This window comes from Nilaparvata lugens, chromosome 6, assembly GCF_014356525.2.
Source record: "Nilaparvata lugens isolate BPH chromosome 6, ASM1435652v1, whole genome shotgun sequence".
NCBI classification, from domain to species: domain Eukaryota; kingdom Metazoa; phylum Arthropoda; class Insecta; order Hemiptera; family Delphacidae; genus Nilaparvata; species Nilaparvata lugens.
In genome coordinates, this window is record NC_052509.1 from 46064949 (window position 1) to 46083222 (window position 18274).

General features: G+C 36.1%; 2 protein-coding genes across 7 annotated transcripts in view; both read right to left on the reverse strand.

The window, feature by feature from the left end:
• Window positions 1-18274, reverse strand: part of LOC111053388 (serine/threonine-protein kinase N) — a 96367-nt gene that overhangs the window by 19256 nt on the left and 58837 nt on the right. For all 6 annotated transcript variants that reach the window (XR_005571646.1, XM_039430914.1, XM_039430915.1 and 3 more), the window contains exons 6-9: window positions 8850-9109; window positions 7321-7475; window positions 4703-4956; window positions 1079-1268 (exon numbers count right to left, since the gene is read on the reverse strand). Coding sequence is in view for 5 of the 6 variants with exons in the window: in XM_039430914.1 (XP_039286848.1) it covers window positions 1079-1268; window positions 4703-4956; window positions 7321-7475; window positions 8850-9109 (859 nt within the window). In the remaining variant the exon portion in view is untranslated. The remainder of the gene's footprint in view (window positions 1-1078; window positions 1269-4702; window positions 4957-7320; window positions 7476-8849; window positions 9110-18274) is intronic.
• LOC111053385 lies at window positions 11240-17733 on the reverse strand. Its single transcript, XM_022340256.2, has 2 exons — window positions 15314-17733; window positions 11240-13180 (listed from the first exon to the last, which is right to left on the reverse strand). The coding sequence occupies exons 1-2, from the start codon at window positions 15902-15904 to the stop codon at window positions 11846-11848; spliced, it is 1926 nt and encodes a 641-aa protein (XP_022195948.2). The 5' UTR covers window positions 15905-17733; the 3' UTR covers window positions 11240-11845.

The following is an 18274-nucleotide window of genomic DNA, read 5'->3' on the forward strand; positions in this document are numbered from 1 at the left end:
GTAGGCTAAACAGTATGTTTATGTTATATGACGAGCTTAGTATATAATAAATATCATAAATGAACATGGAAAATGGTTTTGACCTCTGAGTACAGGAGAGTTGTGACTGTAGTACCACAGAGTTCTGTTTGTGAGGAATCATCTGATTGTTTTAGGACCTTTCCTATTCTTAATATATGTGAATATTTGTCTAATTTGCCTGTGTTGTATGCTGATGATACAACCCCCCTCTGCTCGGAGAGTAATCATCTTTCAGTAGATTCTTGTTTGGCACATCCACTTGAACAAGCTAAAGCCTGGTATAAGGCTAACTCTCTGTTTGTAAATGAAAGTAAAACTGAAAAGATGATGTTCACATTGAAACCTGCAGTTGATATAGATGCTTCACGTTTGAAACCTGTTAAGCTTTCAGGAATATATTTAGACAGTAAGTTATGTTGGGACACACATATTGATAAGAGTAATTTTTATCTTGAGGAAATTAAGAAACTGTGTGAATAATGAGGTAAGCCTATTAGTCAAAACATATTTTGGCCTTTTCCATGTTCATCTATGTTATTGTGCAGGTTTGTGGTGTGATTCCAGTGCTTTTTAAAAAAAGCTTTCATTTGGCAAAAACGAGCTATCACAACAATTTGTAATATAAAAAACTATGTATCCTGTAGAACTTATTTTAAAATCTAAAAATTATGACTTTGGCATGTATCTTCATTTCTCAGCATTGAAACATTGAAAAGCTACAGTTGACTTGTATAACAAGCTTCCTTTATCCATTAGATTGTTGCCACTGAACATTTTTGAAGTAACTATTGCTGGATGGCTTAAGGTTAGGAGATTCCACTCAACAGATGAGTATCTAAATTGTAATGATTTTATAAATGTGACAAACTGACTCAATTACTTTTTTAATTAGAATATTGTTAAACTGACGATGCCTATTGTAAACTTGTTTTATTTTATGGCAAATAAAGATCTTGTATTCTTATCCATTTTGTAAAATGTTCTGGAAAATGAAGAATCTTGAATATTGTATTTTTATTCTATTATTTTTAGATGTATAATGTATTGTGTTAGTTACCCGTGGAGGGTGGACTGTCGGAGTGCGCGCGCATGTGCGAGGGAGTGGACCGCTTGATGAGGCGGCCCCACGTCGCGATGTTGATGTTCATCTGGTTGGCCCGCGGGAAGTTCTTCACCTGCTGCTTGAAGATCTTGCGCTGACGTTGCAGTCGAGGCTTTCTCGATATCATCGGGTTCAGGAATTTTATCTACCAGCGATAATTGAACATTTTTAGAAATTTGGTAAAAAAAGTTATTGAGAATGAATATGTTTCTGATGAGAAACTTCCATAATTATGGAAAGAATGAATAAGTAAGTTTGTAATCAGTAAGTTTGACAGCTACTACTTGGAGTTATCACAACTACACATTTATTTCCACACAGAAAAACTAAACAAGTAGAGAACACATTATAAGAATCTTTTGTAACTAACTATTGTATGTAATATTGTAATTTATCTAATATTTTTGTAATTGATATTGTAGTTTTAGTTTTTTGGGAAATAAACATTTATTTATTTATTTACTCGGGGTCGAGCTGCAGGATGACTTGAAATGGGGTGATCAGGTGCATAGGATATCTGCTATTCTGTTCTCGCTGAGGTGTGTGAGGGGAGCAGCAGGTTATAATTCCCTGATTGCGATCTATCATGGCTATCTCATGTCTGTCATTCGTTACAGTTTGATATTCTGGGGTGGCTATGACACACACCTTGGGGTGATTTTCAGGAGGCAGAAAAGGGCTCTGAGAATAATCTTTAACCTTTTTGCCCGAACATCCTGTAGTCCTTATTTTGTGAGAGAGAGTATATTAACTTTACCAGCCATTTACTTTCTGGAGATCATCAAGTACGTTAGTAAAAATTGGAGAGCATTCTCATCAGTTGTACTTGATCATTCCTACAATACGACGAGTGGCGTCTCAATCCTCGGCTACCCGGCACATAGACTAACTCTTCTGGAGAAAAACCCACACTAATGCGCAATAAAAAATATAAATAAGACTCCCCCATAATTTTATAAAGATTTTTCTAAATTTTCAAAGATGACCGGAAGGATAAGGGAAGTTCTGTTAAAAAGAGCGCCATACACAGTGGATGAATGTGTGGATGTCTTGAGGGAAGAAAATTACATATCATAGAATTATTACAAAATAAAAATTTCCTTAAAATCAACTGAAATTAATCGATTTCTTCCAGGGGGTGCTCCTAGAGGCAGTATTTTTCTTTGACGTCACCTCCTTGCACTATTGTACTTTCTGTGTGTATTATTGATTGTGACGATTCAATGTTGTGAAGATTGTCTTTTATATGCAACTACTTGAATAAATAAAATTTGATTTGATTTATGATAACAATATGATGGTTATGGTTGCATCATTGTCAATCTCTGGTAAACTGGGTGTAAGCTACACCGGTTTTAATTGTTACATCACTTTCAATCTCTGACAAACTGGATGTAAGGAACACCAATTTCAATTTCTTTACCCAGAAAAAGCTTTTTCATACCAGGCATTAGCTTTTACAGCATGCTGCCAAATGAGATAAGAAGGCTGGTACTGGTATGTTTCAAGAAACAGGTATAAGCACTTTTATGTAAATATAATTCAATTGGAGAGTTCAATTGGAGATAAAGTTTTATGATAATTTTTGGACTGAAAAGTGTGTTCAAATTTTGCATGAAATACTTAGACTAGGCGCACACCAGTTAGTCAAGACAAGACAAGACATGATAAGTCACAATACTCCACATAGTTGCTTATGAAGACATGTCTAATTGCAATGACTAAGGCTAGGCACACACCAATTAGTCAAGAAAAGACAAGACATGATCAGACACAATACTTCGCATAGTTGCTTATGAAGACATACATGTATCTAATTGCAATGACTAATCAGTATGTGTTGCGTCATATTTATTACTTATACTTAGATTACTTTCAATTACTTATACTTTCCTCATATTTTTCTTATGTATTTGTAAATTGCATGTACTGTATATCTTATTTTTTTAGTAACTTGCTTAATACGATTGTATTAATACCATTGAAGACTGTTTTGGGCCTTATCCCTGTAGTCTTCTTTGTTCTGTAATAAATACATAGGCAACTATGTGAAGTATTGTGTCTTATCATGTCTTGTCTTGTCTTGACTAACTGGTGTGCGCCTAGCCCAAGTATTTCATGCAAAATTTGAACACACCTTTCAATCCAAGAATTATCATAAAACTTTATCTTACTTCTGAATTGATCGTATGATAAAACTCAATGTATTTCTTGTTTTTAAATCAATCCATTAAATCATTCGTGTTTTAATTTGATTAGAATACCTCGGCAAAGAGCAGTCCCTGCGGTTCGAGCTGCAACGCCATGCCGTGCCGGATGTCGTCGATGAACTCCTCTAGGCGCAGGAACTTGATGGCGCAGAGCGAGCGCCAGTCGCGCCAGAAGACGCCGATCTCCAACTCGCGCGACCTGTCCAGGTCGATGGAGAAACGCTGGTCCCAGGCCTGCTGCGAGCACAGGCGCCAGCTCGTCTGCGCCACCGTCTGGTTGTCCAGCTTCAGCACTGCCATTATCTCGTCTATTCACAAAATATCAACAAATAAGAAAAGTGCATCATCATTAAAAATCCAACTCAGAATCAAACAATATCTGACTCAGAATCTAACAAGAATAAAAAAACGTCATTTTTAGGCACGGTTGCACAAGAGCATGTTAAATTTTAATCTCAATTAAATGTTACAAGAGCGCCAATCAAAAAAGACTTCTCTGATAAGAATCTAACAGACTTTTGTGCAACCCGGCACATGTAATGGCAATACATGTCTATAAAACTTTTTAATGTTCTGCCAAATGAGATAAGAAGGCTGGTACTGGTATGTTTCAAGAAACAGGTATAAGCACTTTTATGTAAATATAATTCAATTGGAGAGTTCAATTGGAGATAAAGTTTTATGATAATTTTTGGACTGAAAAGTGTGTTCAAATTTTGCATGAAATACTTAGACTAGGCGCACACCAGTTAGTCAAGACAAGACAAGACATGATAAGTCACAATACTCCACATAGTTGCTTATGAAGACATGTCTAATTGCAATGACTAAGGCTAGGCACACACCAATTAGTCAAGAAAAGACAAGACATGATCAGACACAATACTTCGCATAGTTGCTTATGAAGACATACATGTATCTAATTGCAATGACTAATCAGTATGTGTTGCGTCATATTTATTACTTATACTTAGATTACTTTCAATTACTTATACTTTCCTCATATTTTTCTTATGTATTTGTAAATTGCATGTACTGTATATCTTATTTTTTAGTAACTTGCTTAATACGATTGTATTAATACCATTGAAGACTGTTTTGGGCCTTATCCCTGTAGTCTTCTTTGTTCTGTAATAAATACATAGGCAACTATGTGAAGTATTGTGTCTTATCATGTCTTGTCTTGTCTTGACTAACTGGTGTGCGCCTAGCCCAAGTATTTCATGCAAAATTTGAACACACCTTTCAATCCAAGAATTATCATAAAACTTTATCTTACTTCTGAATTGATCGTATGATAAAACTCAATGTATTTCTTGTTTTTAAATCAATCCATTAAATCATTCGTGTTTTAATTTGATTAGAATACCTCGGCAAAGAGCAGTCCCTGCGGTTCGAGCTGCAACGCCATGCCGTGCCGGATGTCGTCGATGAACTCCTCTAGGCGCAGGAACTTGATGGCGCAGAGCGAGCGCCAGTCGCGCCAGAAGACGCCGATCTCCAACTCGCGCGACCTGTCCAGGTCGATGGAGAAACGCTGGTCCCAGGCCTGCTGCGAGCACAGGCGCCAGCTCGTCTGCGCCACCGTCTGGTTGTCCAGCTTCAGCACTGCCATTATCTCGTCTATTCACAAAATATCAACAAATAAGAAAAGTGCATCATCATTAAAAATCCAACTCAGAATCAAACAATATCTGACTCAGAATCTAACAAGAATAAAAAAACGTCATTTTTAGGCACGGTTGCACAAGAGCATGTTAAATTTTAATCTCAATTAAATGTTACAAGAGCGCCAATCAAAAAAGACTTCTCTGATAAGAATCTAACAGACTTTTGTGCAACCCGGCACATGTAATGGCAATACATGTCTATAAAACTTTTTAATGTTCTCCCTAATGAGATAAGAGGAATTGACTTTGAGAGTTTTAAACGTGTTTAAAGAATTTGCTCGTTGGAAAATGTTTGTATAAGGTAGATGAGTTTTTTCGAAATTCAATTTTGAAAGTTATTTGTGTAAATGTTTGTTTTTGACTTGAGAGTACTAGGCAATTGAATTTGAAAATGAAATAGATTAAAATAATTGAAATAAAATGTGATATTACTGTAAGCTGATGACGCTGTTCTGACATTTTTATGTTTTTGACAATAAATTATTCATTTATATGAATCAAGAAATTCAATTTTAAAACTTCCAAATCGTTTAGTAGTGCAGCTTGATCACTGCCATTATCTCTTCTAATCACCAAATATCAAAACTAGTATAATACTAAACCAAACCAGAACTATATATTTCACCGTTGCAGTTTCATTGTTGGTTTTAAAAGCTTCCCAGAGACTCTTATGTCTTATCAGAGTATAGGAATTGTCACAATTTATAGCACATATTCACAAAATTAGAAGAAAATCACACAAAGGAACCCTCTCTACCGTGGTATAGAACATTCCACCCATCAAAAAGCTTTTCAAAAACATCGAGATCTCCACAATTTTTCGAATGAGTATGAAGTTTACTCATAAATCCAAGACCCATATGTTCATTTTTTTTAAAAAAGAGCTGCTCTGTGGTATAGTGAAGCATGGTCTCCTCGATTTTTTGTATTATATCTATAATTATCGTCATTTCTTACCATAGTCTTTCTCTTAACGTACATAATCACCTCATAAAACATTTGGACTGTTGTATAAATTAGAATTGGAACCGTTTTGGGCTTATAAGCCTGTGGTACTTTTCTGTAAGTTGTGTAATTCTGAATGATTGAATAAATATATATAGAGGGAACGGTTAGTAAACCGAGTTCTTTAGAATGGTTCTTTATCATGATTAAATGTTACAAAAGCCAATCAAAAAAGCCTTCTCTGAATCAATGAATAATGTAATTTTGACATTTTCAAATCACTTGGTTATAAAACTTGGTTACTGCAATTATCTCTCCTAATAACAAACGATTGGCAAGATTATAATAGATGCAATAATCAAAAGGTGAATCTCATTTTTAATGAAACTCTAATTGTACAGAGGGCCACTCTACCCATGAGACTATAAATATTATAGCCCAAGCTTTTTTCAACACAATAATGAATGAAAACACTGAAATATTGCTAATGACAATTTTTAAATACTGATGGAAATAATGTTGATCTTGTTAAGTTTTTCCTGTTAAAGTGAATAGCTGGTAAATAACATCAAACGCTTTTGTTAGATTTAATTGAATGCATTTAAAAACTGGTTGGCATTATAATTCATCATCATGTATACATGATTAGATATTATCTTGTAAGAATCCGTACAAATATAGATTGTATTATTGAAGTGTTAGTATGAAGAAATCCAGCAACACATCGTGAATTTCAAATGAGTGAGATGGAGAGATCAATTTGCCACTATTATACTGGAAAATAAGTTTAGGGTATGATCACATTAAATGCGTATATGGTGCAAGTTCACGTCAGATCATGCTTGGGCCGAAAAACAAAATTTGGAAAAAAACATTGAACACGTTGTGACTTGCATTTAGCTGCTCACAAGTGGATGCAACCAGAAAGTGCAAGCGTCTAGTATGAGTGTTCCTATTGCTCATGCCAGATGTTGTTTCTCATCTGCACGCTTGGTCATGCATAACCACGCTTGCACTTGCACATATACGCACGCATTCAATGTGATCAAACCCTCAGATTGCTGACAGATGATTATAGCATACAGAAACGATAGCATAAGTAGATATCCCATGGTATGTCGCAACTTTTACTGTTATCCCAAGCCGATAGTTCACGTAGTTCTTTCCTATGCAGCTGTATGACGCTGGTAGTCTCTCAAATTGTGCCGTTCATACACTATCACCCCAACAAAACAGTAAACATTGGCAATAATCGACAGTAATCGGCTTGAGATAACAGTAAAAGTTGCGACATAAATTCCCTATACCATGGGATACCTACTTACGCTATTGTTTCTCTATGATTGTAGTGAGGTTGTGAAGAGGCACTTACTACTGGTTTCGTCTTTGACACTGTATGACTTGCTGGAGCTGCGACCGGTGACTCCCTTCACGAAAGAGCGCAGGTCACCCGGACTGGACGAGTTCTCCTTCTCCCGGCGGGATCGCCCAGGCACCTCTTCCAACAGATCTTGGCAACCCATCAGTCTGAAATGTATTTGTTATCAAATAGAATATCCTCAGTTACAAAAAAACAAACACTTTTCTATCATATGAACTCTACTGCCTGTAACGGTTTTCTGTAATAAATAATTTTTTATGGCCATATTTACTGTACTCTAATCAATAATTGAGTTGAATTAATTCGAGTATTATTCGCCTATTTCAACTTGATTTACATGATACTTTACCTTTCCAAACAATTTGAAAATATAAAAGATCACACAATAATTTCTGATAAGTTTTATTAATTATACAAGTTCACGACACAGTTGATATATTTAATAATTATAAGTCTATAAATTTATTATGGATTGGATGGCTAAAATATGATTGAATCAAATGGGATCATATTGATTACACCACATAAATTAATTATAGTACGGTCATATACATTTATAGTCGATTGAAATAATTTCTTCTTCAAAGTGTTATAAGATCATTCTACAAACTGATTTGCAAAGAAAATTATTTCAGGAATGCTAAAATGTGCTTGAATATTGAATAAATAGGGACATATTGACCCCGCGCGAGTAATAATGAAATGTAATAAATTCGTGCTAGAAGAGCAGAAGTAATGAATATTCCTTAAAAAAAATTTCAATATGCTAACTTGAAGTATTTTTGCTTTAATTATTCTAAAAATTGGAATTCCCTTCAAAGAATTTGATTTCTAGTTCGCCGCTTCTGTAAAATTACTGCTTCTTCTATTAGTCTTCTCTTTAATTTTCTTATTTGTTAGCCTTTCCTCTAATTAATGATTGTAATAATCGTACTCAAGATCAAAACCTTCAATTCCTTTATAATTGTTCTACATCAATTAGCAATTACTAATATAAACTCAACTCGAGGTTGCGCACAGGCAATATGCTTCCTATGTAAGCTTTTCCCTTTATTATTCAAGTTCTATATACTCTTCAGTTATTTAGTGATTTGGTTCAGTTGTTTAAATTTACTCCCAATTAAATGTATAGAACTAATTTACCCCAACACATATAATTCATAGTGAGGTGTATATTTATTCATTGAATTATATTTGCCTATTAAGAAATTATTCGATGCATGAAACTTCATTGTTTTAATTGTATTAATTGTTATAGTATTCTAATTTGTAATGTAATTGTTTTTGATGAATAAATTTTATTTTATTTGATTTGAATTAGAACTGCATTATGTAGTAAAATTAAGTTCAAAATTACTAATGTATAATTTGTATAATTGCTGTTATTTTTGGTGTATTTTATGAGGAAATAAATTTGATTTGATTTGCTATCGGGCAGTGAACTGTTCTAGCTTGCCAATGATAGTTCAATTAAAACAATGAAATCCAATCACAAATTAATGAGGAAAGTAGTGACTGACCTAACTTCGAGCTTGCCGGTGACGGCGGCGCAGCGGTTGAGCTGCGAGGGGGAGCTGTGTGCGGGCTTGGAGCTGTCGCCGCGGAAGGGCTGCAGACTGGTGTAGGTGACAGGCACAGGGCTAGCCGCCTGCACGCTTTGCAGCTCCCGCTTCAGCTGTGCAGCCGCAGACGAGTCGGCCGGCAGCTCTTGGCGACGCAGCTCCAGCGAGCAGCGCAACAGGTCCAGTTTGCGGCTTGACTCTGACAGACTCGCTTGCGCCTGAAAACGACAAATACCGGTGAGATGATTGTTGGAGGATCTGGGTTGAATTGGGGTTAGGTTAGGTAGATAAGATTAGAGGTTGGGTAGGTTGGGTTAGGTTAGGTGTATTAAATTAGAAAGTTACAAGAGGGCGTTCTATTGGAATACGAGGGTGTTGAGACGAAAAATGTGACATGGTTATGGGAGACATTGGTTGCCTGATTGGGTTGAATTGGGGAATATACAAGGGGGAAACTATTGGGAATTTGGGATACGAGAGTGTTGAAACGAAAAATGTGAGATGTGACATCGTCGGAGGCATTGGTTTTGCCTGACTGGGTTAAATTGGGGAAGATACGAGAGGGGATTCTATACGACTATAGAGATAATGAACCTGGTGATAAGAGGGATGAGGCTTTAGGGATGATAAATGTGAGGTGTGACATGGAATGAGGTAGGAGGGACTGGTTGCCTGACTAGGTTGTTACAAGATACAAGAAAGGTTCTATTAGGATACGAGGATGATGAAACGAAAAATGTGAAAAGATGCGGGATGGTTTTAGGAGGGACTGCTTGCCTGACTGGGTTGAAGTGACAAATATGTAGAGACGAATAATTCGTTTCTCTAATAAAATGATGATTATCAAAGAGGTATAGAGAAATTTGTACAAAAATTTCGAAGTAGAAGTGAACTAATATTGCAGACTAAGGAAATTGAAAATAGAGTAATGAAGAAGAAAATGAGGACAGAAAATAATAGAAACTCGTAAAACTGTTAGAAAATTAGTACAATCAGACTGAAGATTGTAGAAATTAAGTGAAACACACGATCAGATTCATTAGGTGTTATTCTGTTGGTGGAATGTTAGCTCATACACATTCAATTCCTCATGACAACATAATGAAGATTAGAACTTACTGTGATAGCAAACAACTCAGAGCTTGGAGACACATTCCAGTATTCATGCTATTTCATGAGTAGGGTGGGACAACCAACCAATACCAAATTCAGCATTTCTGAGTATTGAATATGATAAATTCAATGGAAATTGACATAATTAGAAAACAATAGAAAACATAATGAAATTGCATTAATTTATATATAAACTGGACTTTACTGATGTATTTTATTCATAAGAGCTTTTGTATTTATAGAGTATGTATTTATAGGGTTTTGGAAATGATAAATTCAATGGAAATTGACAAACTTGATAATATATTTATAAACTGAGCTACACTGATGTATTTATAAACCAAATTATAAGGGTTTTTGACGAAATCCCAGATATGATTCATGGTGTTTCTTGTAACTCACTCAAATCCTTTATGTGCTATAGATTTTTTTCAAAGCGGCCAACTAAAGAAATAATCTGAGTCTACACTGGGTATTTACCGCTCAGTTTTGAATAATACCTAACAGAATATATATCTCACAAAATATATTATCTGTGATAATGTGATATTAACACATTTGAAGAGATTATACCAAAAGCTTATTGAATGGCTAAGATAGTCAGGAAGTCGCGATTACTCATCAACTTCAAATTGCTTCAATACTGAAAATATAAATTGGTTTGCTCAAATGGAACTCACAAAACCCAGTGCATTACCAGTAAAATGTTTTGCTGGTGTAGTCAGGTATTCAACTTTGGAAAATGTATTTCAATACTTGGATGTTCTATTCTGCAGAGAGAATATAATTTACTAGTGATACAGTCACTAAGGACTGTGCCACGCAACACTAAACAAAATATATTATGAAGACTTGAATGCTTCTCAGAAATTAATGATGACTCTATCTTGAGTCAGTTCATGTTCATTCATCTTCCAGAAGCCTCGGCGATTAACTGACGACTTTTATCCTGAAAAATAAACCTATATAGTCACCTAATTTCATTAGTAAACATCTTTGTCTCTCCATATTCTCCTTACTATGATTAGAACAACCTAGAAAAGTTTTCTTTCAATGGAGCTGAAATTTCGGGCGATCCAAGGTTTTGGAAACAATCAAATTCAAATTTACAGCACAGAAGCAATACAAATGGAGTTAAATAGAATGCTTCAAAGAATAAGTATTAATGCTTCAAAGCTTACTTAACCAAGATTATTAATTGGTAGAAATGATTCCAATGAAATGATAGACACTTGTTGAACAGTGGAAAAACATTATTTTAATGGGTTGAGCAAGAAATACATAATGGTTCGTAAATGCAGTGGATTAAGACAATCATTTGGATAATTTTGGGTAGATTCAGCAGCACATTCCTCTTCACTAAAATAATGTTCTTATAAGTCCAATATCTAATCAAGTCTTCTATCTCAAAAAGAAAAATACAATGATATAATACGATGTTCTCGTGTTAGATAAACGTATTAGATTAAAGAACATATAATTTTCGTAGTTTGTTTCCTATATTGGGTTTTAATATTACATTGTCTCTTAATTTCAATTGTACACATGTAATAGGTTCAATTTCAGAGATAACTAGATGTTTCCTTGATCATGGATAAGTCACTGCTTTGTTAAAAGAAGCAGAGCCAAATATTTTCTAAAAATCATTATTATTACTAGACTATATAAAGTATAAATATAATTCAACTCATAGAATGACGTCTATATTAGTCTGTTGAATTCCAGAAATTGAGCTAAAGGGAGTGGGAGTAACATATTTTACCAAGATAAGCTATCGGCGAAATCACATCGTTACTAAAGCATCACTAGAGATTGAAGCGAATGTCAGAGTTGTTTTAGATTTAGACACAAGAGGAATCATTTTCGGCGGCGAATTCTTGCATTGTCTCAGGCTGTTTACTTTGGATGACGCTGTGGAGAGTGGCTTTGAGGCGGTCTCGCTGGTTGGATGCTTCGTTGCCGAGCGAGCGCGCTCTCCCTCTGCTCACAAGCCATCGCTCTTTGTAATGCCGCTGGCAGTTCTCACACAGACAGTCGGGGTTTTTGGACGGGCCTACATGGTGGCCTGGCTTCCTGAATCCATCGACTATCGTTCCAAACTTCCTCGCTTTAGACAGGAAATCAGATTCGGCACCAGTCACAGCTGGTGCAAACGGAGACACAACCACTGAATCGAGTTTGTGTTTTGGAGGCGAGTCAGGCTTTTTGCCGAACGGGCCAATCGTGTCCCTGGTTCGAGTCGACGAACAGCTGACGGCACCCGAGTCGCTCAGACTGCCCGAGTCACTGCGCTTCAACAACACTTTCCGATCGACACAACTTCTCTTAACCGTGTCTTCTCGTTTTACTGTGGGACTGATTCTTTTAGTCAGTTCATCCAGTCTCCCAAAACTCCACGCCATCTCACTATACGAACTATGATCGGATTCCTCGGACGAGTCGTCGGGTTTCCATCGGGGGAAAGGTGATCCTCTCCTCTGAACATACTGTTGACACTTTTGTTGCTGCAACAAATGTTTTCTTTCAGTTTCCGGTGACCTCCATGTTTTGCCTTCATCACAAGCCGCCCACTTTTTCTCCTTCTCCCTTATCCTCAGCCTATCGGCAAAATCCTCATACTCGAAACTTTCGGTTTTAGTGAGACTGATGTCGCTCTGGCGAAGTGACTCCATCTCAGTGGTGGTATCTTTCCAAGAGGTGGCAGCCAGTGAGTCATCACTGAACAGCGCACAGCTGGATGTCATCGACGTGATACCAGAGTTTGAATTCGTTTGAGAGCTCGGACATACGCTGATACTTGGGCCAACTGACACTGTTGAGCTTCTCACTGACGGATACAACGAAGACATAGATGTCTCACTCAGTGTTCTCCGTTTTTGTCTCACTATAGCTTGTGGTAGTCTCTCTTTCTCTCTTTTGTGAACTACTCTCATCTTATCATTCTCGTAGACTGTTTGAGGCGAATCTTCACCTTCTGACGAACCGAATCCACTCTGTTCGGACTCAGTGCAGTAGACATCAATGTGAACAGTCTTGGGCGGTTGTTGTTGTTTCTTCTGTGATTTCCTATAGCAACAACTGTCAGTGGATGACTGCAGAGGTTCTCCCTTTTGTTTGTTTACTAGTGGTGATTTGCCTCTGAGCCGCGCTGGAGATCGACTCAAACGTTTTGCACCCTGGAAAATAGAAAACAAATCATCAATAACACTGATATATAATGAACAAATTTGAGATATCTACTAGTTTATACCATAAATTGATTGGAATATGAAAGTGGAGAGGTTAGTAAATATCTATGAAAATTCCATTTGGCAAAATTCGAAGTGTAATGTTCATGATGAGGTAAAAATGATAGATAGAATTATAGAATACAAATTAATGTTAATTACAGAGTAACTCCCTGGCTGATAACAACAGTCAAAATGGAATTTTCAACTTTTGCCTGATAAAATTATTCTTTACAAGCGATAATTGTTGTATTATCTTTCAAAAAACCTATCTATATGCAATCCATGTATCTGAGTTACATACTACAGTCATTAATATAGGTGTATTAATTTATTCTACAAAAAGCATTATTGGGCTGTTATATAATTATTAGAAAAAAAAATATATATACTGTTGGAAACTAATAATTGAAGGTAAAAGAGATGAAATAATTATATTCAATGTGATAATGACGAGCTACCAAAACTAGTTGAAGTTGAATGCTTTTTTGCCTCAAGTATTTGGAGAGGTCAGGTGTCAATGATCCTTTTCCTACTGACAGTTGGTTAATTTACTCGAAATTAATATTCTATTAGTTCTTGGCCAAAAACATTTGAAAAGTAGTAGCATTAGCACTGGGCACAACTTCCTCATTTCTATTTTCTTTTGTCGTTTGGCTCTGAACCAAAACAGTTTGCATTTATTAGAAAATGCCAGTTTTAAAATCTGGATAATTAAGTTTTATGTCCGGACTAAAATATAGTAAAAACATCCAAGATTTATGTAGTTACTTTGGAAAATGAAGCGTCATAATCCGATTAGTAACACAGCCTACGCTAACCAGTATTCTCTGATTTATTCCCAACACTATAAATTAATAAAATCTCAAGTTTGACATTTGCGAGTGTAGTTAGACAAATGAATCGCAGAATTGAGTTGACTAGATATCATGTATGGCCAGCAGTTATTGATACATTGATGATTCATTTTTTTTTTTTTAATTCATGTTTTCGGGATTCCAAATACAGCCCAATTAGATAGAGATTTTAGAATTTTGAGAGCGATCCAAGTTCAGCAAGTCGAAAACACAGTTCAACAGTATCACTTACTCGACTGTCATTAGTAATACCACAAAGAAATTACCGTATCGCAACAATGTCAACAATGGTTTGTTGAGCTTCGAGATTGCTTCTAAAACATATTAGTACATAACAAAGATTGCCAGAGATCAACTATTATTAAGCTGTACTTTTTGCATGATTTACAGTTCACAGTCTCTGAAATGTATCTTGAAAATGAAATTTTTCAAATTTAAGTTACTCGTATTTCAATAATAATGTAATCACATTTTCAATTAGTATTCTAATCGAACATAGAAAATTAACTTCTCAATCATGAGAATAGAATTGTGATATTTGAATGAACAATCACTCTCAAATACAAAATCATCTTTGACGCGCTTATTTCGTACATTTTGACGGGATTTTGTAGAATTGTTGAATTCGTCATGATGCATTGACATTATTTTATGAGTAATTCGGAATGTTATTTGTTGAAGCTTGGCCCTTTTTCGTAGTACAGAAGTCTATTTGAAATTATTCATTAGTTTTTTAGAAACATCCTATGTTATGTTACTTTCTATTGTAATGTTTTTATTGGAGTTTTTATGGGGGTTAAATGTGTTGAGATTTATAGTTTTATTATTTGTTCGTGTTTTGTTTGTTCTTATTCTATTTATATTTCATGTAAGTTTATTTTAGTTCTTGTGTTGTTAGTTTGCTCTTTTTATATATTTTATTGTTGAGTTTAATTCTAGTGTTTTTCTTTGTACTTTTATTTCTATGTTTGCTGTTGTTTTATAATATTTGTTTTGATGTTTGAAGTTGTGTTTTCAACGAGTTTTGTGTTTTTGGTTTTTTTTAGTGTTAGTATTTTTATATTTTGTTGTTTTATAATATTTGTTCTTGATGTTTGAAGTTGTGTTTCCAATAGGTATTGTGTTTTTTGGGGTTTTCTTTTGTGTTATATTTGTCCTAGTGTGTTCTACACAGTTGTATGTGTCAATAAATAAACTAAAAATCGAGAGATGATGTGAGACTCACCTGTGCAGCGGTGTTGGGCAACTGCAGGGTATCCTTCTCGCAGATGGAGGCGCATGACGTCTGCGAAGCGGCGTCTCGACTAGAGGTGACGGCAGGCGTCTTGTCAGGCACACGCGTGCAGAAGTGCGACGTGAAGGTGTGCGCGCGCCGCGCTGAAGTGGGACTACGACCGCCACCCGCACAGATGTCACACGCGTCCGTCGACATGGCAACCGAGTGATGGCGGCATGCGCGACCGCCGCCCGCGCAGATGTCGCACGCGTCCATCGTCGAGTGATGGCGGCACGCCGGCGGCGGAGACGTGTGTCCCAGGACGATGTTGCAGGTGCTCATGCAGCGCCGGTTGTAGGGCTGTGTCGTGCGCCGGTGGGAGCCCGGCAGACTGCCGTAGTTGGCGGGCGGGGGTGGAGGACTGGTTGTGAAGAATATGTTGCCGCGACGGAAGCCATAGCAGGGGTGCACCCCTGCCCCTCCCCCCGACACATGCACCTCCTCGCCAGGACTGTGTGTGAACGTCAACTGGGCATGCACCGACCATTCCTGCTCTATCAATGGATACCTCTCCTGGTTGCTGTTTGTGTTGTTGTTCATTGCATTGCTATCAATTGGCAACTACAATACGTTGAGAATCATCAGCTCGAATACCTGTAGCTAGCCACTCCAAGTCCATGTCAAAAATATGTTGTAGATAACCCACGTCCATTTGAATTCTGTATATCTACATCTTGATGAAAGGTCGTTTACAAATGATAAAATAAATGTGCATGTCTTTTAAAGACATTCCACTCAGGTCTTTCACCAAGAACCAGTAACCAGTTACAGTTCCTGAAAATTATCCATTTAAAATTAGTGTTTCAATGTTTTCCAATGTTTTCACTTTCAATAAAAGTCTGAGGAAATTGTAATGATTACAATAAATTTCTACTTCAATAAAATCAGTGTTCTATTTCATCAATCGATTTGATCTTTCATATTATACTAACGTAATCACTTAATGCTAGGGTCTGACAAAATTGTAGCTTATCATTTACGGTTCGGTTCCATTTCAAAGGAGAATACATAGAATTGTTTTTTCGAGTTGTTTCAAAGTTCAACAATGGTTTCAAATTTAATGCTTTAGTCAAGTACTATTACAAATCATAATACGGTTGATTCCAGTAATATACATTATATACTGTCCAAAAGCTTCCAAGAGTATCACGAAATTGAAATAAGTCAACCAGGTTCAAAGAAAGTATCCCGATTATATCGGGATACACCTACTATGAAAATTGTTGATCAATTATCGAGACTAATAATTTACAAAGAGAATTAATTAACTATTCCTGGACAACATAAAAAAATGAAGCCAGAAAAATGACTAACGAAAAAATCATTCAATATAAGAATGGTTGGAGGGTGGACTTCATAACAGGAAAAGTTCTTGAATGTATCATTATTTGTAGACTGAGATCGATCAACTAGATAGGCCATCAAAGCAGGTGTTTTATCACTAAGTTGAAGGATTTTTTACAAAGAAACGTTTACAACATTTCAAAAACTGAATTAGGATTCCGTAATGAAGTGGAGTTTACTTTGTTAAAGAGGGTTTGAAATGTGAGTTGATAACAGAATATAAAGACACAATTAATTGAATTTCGGCAGAGCCATAAATACGCCAAGGAATGATTGGATAATTAACAAGTCTATGAAAAAGTCGTTTAGGGGTACGAAAGATGGTTAACTAAAAGTTATTGAATTCTGGCTGGAATGTTTCTGCTCAAAAACACAAATAGAAATGTGTGGAATTATCATTATTCGATTTTCTAGAACAATGAATATCAAGAAATTCTTCCAGTTTCAGGCACACTCAGTTTCAAGAATGTCTTTTGAACTTGCACAGTCATTACGTAACGGTCACTGGGTTCACAGATTCAGTTTAAATTAGATTTTTGTAGCTACTACGACGGTTGAGATGGAAATTTCAAAGTTTCTGTTGACAGTGGTTTTACACAAAACACCCAATATCTGTCTCGCAAAATCCCGATCACACAACGCACATTTTATTAGCATACTGGATTAGCACTGTGCAAAACATTAGGCGCGATAATAGTGCTACAATAATTGGCAAAACCCATGGTGAAGTTCAACGCTCGCGATTGAAATGTCAATAACCGATCAGATGTTGAGTTCTGGCGACAAAGGTTGGATAGGTGTGTGGGTAGGCTGATAACTACTGAGCTATCGATGGTTAATAATAATGAGAGGACATGCAGAAGGGAGGCCAGTTTGCGACAGACTGCCGGTTCGGATTCCTTGCAACAGTTGGCACGCCGCCATGCTTATATTTGACCAGGAGATGGACTGACCGGATCACATTTTGGATGTTGGCAAACTATTTAAAGACGCTCACTAGCACAGGCAACAGCAGGCGCACGCGGGTCACTGCTCACGAGCACACTAACACTAATAAGACTGGGGGGGGGGAGCGTTTCGACACGCATACACTGGCAACGAAAACAGTATTTATCTATTTCATCTATATCATCTATATTCATTTCACTTATTCCGAAATAATACTTATTTATGTATGTACGTATATGTACTTCATCAATACTTGAGTGTAACAGACAGAGATCAACAAAGTAAAAAAGAGCTTCAGAAACAGAAAACATCATTGGTTGAAATGATGAAATGAAAGAAAATGTCATACTATTCATAATCATATAATATGATCCATGAAACTGGGATAATTGAATAAAAGCAGAAATAGAGAATTAAGTAAAGTAATATACACAGGAAAAGAACAGTTTTAATACAGTGTAATCATATTGTACACTCGATCTGTCATACAGGGTGATTTTTTTAGTAATATATTTTAATCTAATTTATAAAACGGAAATTTAGTTTTAATGAAAATGCATGTTTAATATTCTATTATTCACAATGAAATCTACCACACACATTTACAATGGTGTTAAA